At 38.0% G+C, this 7,084-nt stretch overlaps 1 protein-coding gene across 1 annotated transcript in view; it reads left to right on the forward strand.

Annotated features, from left to right (window-relative positions):
- Positions 1 to 7,084, forward strand: part of LOC104497271 (histone acetyltransferase KAT2B-like) — a gene marked incomplete at its 3' end in the record, with an annotated part of 29,684 nt that overhangs the window by 9,065 nt on the left and 13,535 nt on the right. The window contains exons 3-5 of the mRNA XM_010140504.1: positions 2,656 to 2,801; positions 3,300 to 3,389; positions 5,058 to 5,239. Coding sequence (XP_010138806.1) covers positions 2,656 to 2,801; positions 3,300 to 3,389; positions 5,058 to 5,239 — 418 coding nt within the window. The remainder of the gene's footprint in view (positions 1 to 2,655; positions 2,802 to 3,299; positions 3,390 to 5,057; positions 5,240 to 7,084) is intronic.

Here is a 7,084-nt window from a genome sequence, read left to right on the forward strand (position 1 = left end):
CCTTTAAAACCAGACTGACCACAAGGTGTGCAGGCTTCAGATTATCACCTGCGCTGAATTTTCTCTTCCTTGGAGAGCCACTGAAATAGTGATGTAGAAATTCCTGCGCTAGTTAAAGCGATACCTGATGTAAAATGTAGGACGTCAGGGTTTTTTTTTCTTTATTATTTTCTTCCAAATGTGATACTAGACATCAGTCTTGCTTGAGATGCCTCTTTTTGGGGATATGGTTTGATCTTCAAGCCAATGCAGTTTTCAGTGCATGAATCTCTTTGAGGTGTGTATTAGATTACCAAGCTTATTTCTGTCTACTTACCTACAACTTGCGTTCTTCTATTCGTGGCTCAGCCTCACAGCTTTGCTCAATACTGGATTTTTAATTAATATTTCTTATCTTTGGGTGATGCGTTCGGTCACTACTGTAACACCATTGGAGAATTCGCTGTCCACTAGCCTCAAGACCACGTGTTAGGTAGTCAGAGGTTCTTTTCACTTTAATTTTTGATTTTCTCCTGTGTTACAGGAGAAACCGTTCCTGTTGGTAAACACATTTTCCTGCATTTTCAGTCTTGAGTCACTTTTAAAACTAGTTAATGTGTTAGTCTCTGTTTTTTTTTTTTTCCCAGCACTGTCTTCAGCTCCTGCTGCGCACCTTCATGTAGCATATTTGGATATTTCTTGGTTTGCCTGTCCTGTGTACATTACTAGTGTTTTTATGTGCACACTTTTGAGATCAATTGTGGACACACTATTCATTAATCTGTTTTCTCCCTGTTCCTAATTCATATGCTCAAGTACTTATTGAAGATGCACAACTGAAATAAGTAACTTCATACTTTTTAGATCTTGCGATTGCATTGGCCTTGCTTTTTCTGCTTGCTTTCTTCTTCTGCATGCTGTAGCAACCTATATTGGTGATTTTTTTAATTTTTATTTTTTAAACTTTTCTTTTTTTTGCAAGCGTAACAGCAGCTAAGGAAAGGTGTACTAGTTGGGCAATGCAGATGAATGGGACTGTGTAACCCTAGTCAAGAGTAACGCAGTATTGGATGTCAGTGTACTAAAGCTTTGATTTTAATAAGAGGTTTACTAGTGGCCACAAGAATTTGAAAATGGGCTGTGAACAGCTGAAGAAAAATAGTTTGTTGAGCTGATGTACAATATGGTGACTCTACAGGAAATGGTAACCATTAGTAAGTACATGTTGATAATATACTAGTGTTGCTTTTAGATTCACCTTATGGGTAATAATCCTCTAGTTTAATAAAGCAGCCACTAAGTACTCAAGGTAACTTCCAGTATTGTTATGGAAACTGCATGGAAATGGCTCCTTATGCTGATGTTTTATTCATTTTGTAGTTGAGTGCAAGGTTTCTTTAGTATGTCATCAATTTCTAATGCAGTGCTCATCTAGGACAGTATTTATTAGTTTCACAAGATCAGAACAGACAGCTGGGAATATTAAACCTTCATATCTGGCTCAAGGACAGAAATGAAATTGTTTTATTCTGCCCAGAATGCTGAATAGTCGTCCTTAAAGAAAGCTCATGATGGCCATCTCCCTTTCAGTTTTGAGACATTATAAGAGACATTTGAGTATTATGAACGTTCATTTAAGTGGAAACAATTGCTGGCACCTTTTTAATCTTCTGAGTTATGGTGTCCTTTTTACTTGAAGCTGCACAAATGTATTGAGTTGGAACGTTTAGGCACGTGTCATACTAAGCTTCCCAAAACAAACCATCTTTTCTGGGTAGCCAATAAATAGGATCGTTTTCAAGTCAAGTGTTATTTCTTCCCACTTCCTTTCCCAAGGAATCAGGTTTACATTGAAAATTTCTTACCAGTCCTAATCGCACTGGCATATCTAAGATAATATAGTAATTATCTAAGAAGTAAATGTTGAGAAAAGTTTTTTTTAAATAGAAAAACTAGTATGTCCAGCCTTTTAAATAGTTTTCTGTTTCTTTTAAAGGCTATTTTATTGTCCTTTCAGAGGAAAGGGCATGCATACCATGTACACTGGCCGGGAGTCAATGTTGCTTTTTGTAATGCAAATATCTTCTTTCTGGGAATTGACTTTTTGTTTTAAACTGCATTCTTTTTTTCTGAGGCCAGTTGTTCAAACCAGCTTGAAATGAATGTCCTGCTTCATGTGTACAAACCTCAAGCTTTTGAAAGTAACTGATATGGAACTGTATCAAGCTGATTTTTTTTTTTTTTTTTGCTCTTCACAGAATAAGGTGCTACTTGCATCTATGCCTGGATTACCTGGTTTATGGGAACTATGGATTTATTTTCTTTAGTCAAGAAACCTTGTCTCAAAAGCATAGCTCTTGGACAGTAATGTATGTAGTTATTTATATTTTGCAACATGTTAATACAGACAGGACTTGTGTGGTCTGTTTTAAGTATTAACAGATGCTGTGATTCCAACCAGCTGTTGTTCTGCTGTGGGAGTTACCACCGCTGGACTACCTTTACAAATTGCTCCCATGTGTCACATACTTCAGTTACCTCTGATAAGACCTTCTGTTTACGTTATTACAGGATCAGTGCCTTTACCGTTATGGCTTAATTAGAGGTGTGCTGGGGAATACTTGTGCTGTTGGTTCTCTCAGTAGGCGTTTTACAGGTTTGGGTTTTTTCATTTAGCCGCTCATGTTTCTCACCTGGAGAATGTGTCTGAAGAAGAAATGAACAGGCTTCTGGGGATTGTATTGGATGTGGAGTATCTCTTCACCTGTGTCCACAAGGAAGAAGATGCAGACACCAAGCAAGTTTATTTTTACCTGTTCAAAGTAAGCTGAACTTGTGTAGTATATTCTCAGGTTTTTCTCTCCTACACATAAGCTGATTTCTCTGCCCCTCATGTATGTATTGACTTTAAATGGTGAGATGTTTTTTCTCCAGTGTGATGCTTTAGCAGTTAACTATGGGCTAGATGTTCTGGTGCTTGCAATGTACTGTATCTTACTCCAAAAGTCATCCAGCAGATTGAGTTCCATCTGTAAATTTTGCAGCCTGCAAGCCTTACCCTCTTCTCTTACACATCAGGAAAAGCCAGGTGACATAAGCTAACCTAGCTGCCCACATTTGCTCAGAGAATCCTCTTATATGCATTTCAATGAAGGTAAATTCATGGTGAAGTTCAGTAGCTATAAATTTAAATGACTGAAGATCCAGATATATAGCCAGGAGATTTCAACTCTGCTCGTGGTGTATTGTGCACCTGTGACTTCCATTGACATTTTGTATGCAAATATACTAATTTTTGAAAAATTGTGTATTTTTAACAGCTTTTGAGGAAGTGCATTTTACAGATGGGAAAACCTGTAGTAGAAGGATCTTTGGAAAGTCCCCCATTTGAGAAACCTAGCATTGAACAGGTAAACAGTCAAAACATGGATTTGGTTGCTGTGGGGTTTTTTTCTTTTTTTTTTCTGTAAACAGAGGGCGTGGTTTTGACAACATGGCATTTTAGGGAGTTTGTAGATGTTTCTGTGTGTCACTTAGGACAAAGTAAAGAACTGTAGGAGACTTCTGCTGCTGCTTCTCCTTTAGTGTTCATACAATAGCAACATTATTTATTTGTCTCATCTTTCATCTTATGCTTTAATGGAAGTGACTTTCTTTGTGCTTTTAGAGAATTAACTTAAAATGCTACTTTTATGTGTGGCAGTTCTATCCTTTCTTTGTTTCAAGTGACGAAAAATGCTGTTGAAATTTTGAAATCCAGTATTAAAATGACACTTGTCTTCTGTAAATCAAGGAAAGTGTTACAATCCAATTCAGTGAAACCATAGCCTTCTCTTTCAAAGGGTTCAAAGGCAACAAAAAACCAAGTCAAAACCAAAGAATAACCGAGGCTTTTGTAACTCTCGGTGGATGAAGAACACATGACAGATTTGAATTTTGGTTTAGCAAGCTCCTGAGAATGCACTTTTGGCACACAAGTGGGCCCATTAGCTCCAGTGAGACTATGCAGAAGCTCACATACCTTACTGAAACAGGAGCTTAGTGTTTTCCCATCAGTGAATGAATGGATGATCTATTGTTAAACAGGGCATTTAAAATGCAAAGACTGTTATGTGTAACAATTATTTCCTTGCAATTCTCACTTCTTACATTTAGGAAAACTGAAACACTTTATTGGTGAATTTCTGGGAAGTCTTTGCTTAAGTTCTCCTTTAGTTTGAATGTAAACAAAGAATAAGTGTAAGTAATCACCATACACTCCTAGTCCTTAAAATGTACTATTAAAAAGGCTTTGTACAATGTAATTTTTGTCACATTCTTTGTTCTATTCAATTTGCCTAAGAAATAAAGTGTAGAGGTGAAAGGATAAATATCCTTAGTTTGTTTTGAAATAATTTTCCCTTGAAACAAACCAATATTTTCAATTCTGTTTTTAGTAGTTCAGCAATTCAATCACACAAAATTTATTTGCTAAGCAGCAGTGTTGTAATTGATTTATAATACATATGTATTGCAGCACTTTCAGTTACTCATTATTAGTCACACCATCCTCAGAAGGTTTTTTCAAAGTGCAATGTGGAATAGTTGTGAAATACTGGGACATCTTGAAGAAATAATATGATGTGTAGATAGAAACTTAGCTACAAGTTCACAAGCCCTAGTCCACTATTGAAAAATAGCTGGAGAGGTTTATAGGTGATACTTGATTTACAGGGGAAATAAATCATGCAGCATGGTTATCAGCAAAACTGTGCGTAGGTGAGTGTATAGAGGAAACAGAATGGATCTTTCTTTGTTCCCCGAACAAGATTTTTTTGCTTTGAGAACCAAGGAAAAATAAGGAATTTTCCTTCTCTCCCTGTAAGTCAGCTACTGGAGGTGGATAGTATAAAAACATCTGGAGGTACCCGCCGCTGTGTACAGCGGAATCTGAGCAAGAAGTTCATGGTCACTGGTATTTGTTTTCTTTCTCATGTAATGCAAATTCAGGGTTAATAAACACAAAGTGAAGAATGTTTGAGGACACCCCTACAAAAATAATGGCTAAATAATGAAACATAATTTTCTTCTCTTTGAAGGGTGTGAATAATTTTGTGCAGTACAAATTTAGCCACTTACCCTCAAAGGAAAGGCAAACAATAGTGGAACTGGCTAAAATGTTTCTGAACCGCATTAACTACTGGCATCTGGAGACACCATCTCAGCGAAGACTAAGATCACCCAATGATGATATTGCAGGGTATAAAGTGAATTACACCAGGTAACGCTGCTTTTGCTTGTTACAAGTCTTGCTTACAACTATGGCACGTGCACCTTTCAGGAATACACCAGTACCACTACGGCATAGGTGCACTTCTCAGTTTTTGCAGTCATGGAGTTTATATGAAAACCTGAGGATTTTAGTGAGACTGTATCAGAGTTCCACATGCTTTCTTATGTTTTGAGAGGTGTGCTTTATCAGGCAAGAACAGGCAGTAGAGGTCACAAACATCTGTATGTAACAATGCTTTTGCATGTCCTATGTTTGCAAAGTTGCTCTCAGTCTTCTTAAGATATGGCCCTCATGTAAGATCCTTATTTCCGGTACTAAAAATTCAGGCAATTTGTTATTCAACTTAAAAAATAAAGAAAATAAAATTAAGCATAGTGAAGCATCACAGTTTGAAATCAAACCATGTAAGATTTGAAAAATTAAAATTATTTTGTAAGTGTGTGAATGCTAAATGGGGAATAATACTATTAGGTTCCTTAAAATGGTAGTTCTTGTTCTGACCTTTTAATACGTTATCAGAATTCAAAGGAATAACTTAGTCACTGGGGGAGGAACAGCTAGGATAAAAAGCCATGTCTCTCTTAATTTTGCTTTTCTCATGACAGTAGTGCAACACCTTTTTTGGTTAGCACAGTGACAGCAGTTAAGGTTCCTGCCAGAGCAGGCAACAGTTAACATGCTGTCTGTGAGCACCGGCAGCGGTTAGCTAGTCTCTGTCAGCACACCCATTCGGCCAGGGACGCTTTCCTGGCTGAGGGTGAGCACTGCCTTCTGCCTGCTTTCTTGGTGGCCTTTTCTCTGACAAAACTCAGCTCCTTTAAGGAGAACAGCAAACCCTGCTGTGAGTTGAGACTGTGGCTGGTGATACATCAGACTATGCTCTCTCTGTGTCTGACTTGGATGCTCTCAAGATGACCTGTCACCTCAAATAACTACCTGGCGTAAAGGACAATTACTGGTAATCCATGGGGCTCCTAAGACCATAGTTGGTGGGTCTTTGACCTCCATTTGTTCGTGATACAGATGTCAGATAGCTGGGGGTGGTTGGAGTCAGCTTTTATTAGGAATCAGTAGCTAGCATTGGCTCTGGTTGGTGACTTTTGTTGTTAATAATTTTGTCACTTGTGGTTTCTCAGACTTTTCTGAAGTTCCCTCTGACTCAAAGTGCTGCCTCTTTCCATCTGATCTAACCTGTCATTGTGAGCTTCTCCCTTCCATGGTGTTTGAGGCACTGCTCAGGGTGCTGAAGAAGCTGCTCTGTGCCATGGGTGCACCTCATGAGTTCTTGCAGTCACTGACTTAATTTGAAAACCTGATCATTTGAGTGAAACTATGTCAGAGTTTCACATGTATCCTTGTATTCTGAGAGGTGTGCTTTATCAGCCGGGAACAGGGACTAGAGGTCTGCAAACAACTTACCACACAGCTCTTTTGCAACTCTTGTGTTTGCAAAGATTGACTCAAGAGTTTGGGAGGGCGTTTTGAGACAGACTATACTGTGGGTCTGGGTGAGAAAACCTGTGCAGGATCCAGCAGTTTCTTTGCATCCAATTCTTAATGTTTTCTTCTCATTGTTGGAGCTTTCATAACAATTATGGTCTGATGCTGCTAAAGCTATAGATACTGTTGATTGTTCACTTACATGAATACAAGATACTGAAATCTTGTTTGTAAAATTAAGTTATTGTGACCTACGTAGCCAGCATACTCCTGATTCACCTCTTCAGTACCATGATCGCTTTTCCAAGAAGAGTAACATGACATGCTACATTTTCATATGTACTTCTTATTGTAAAACTCATTATGGAGGGAGTGACCGATAAATGAAAGAGT

Source organism: Buceros rhinoceros, unplaced genomic scaffold (genome assembly GCF_000710305.1).
Source record: "Buceros rhinoceros silvestris isolate BGI_N320 unplaced genomic scaffold, ASM71030v1 scaffold427, whole genome shotgun sequence".
Taxonomy (NCBI): domain Eukaryota; kingdom Metazoa; phylum Chordata; class Aves; order Bucerotiformes; family Bucerotidae; genus Buceros; species Buceros rhinoceros.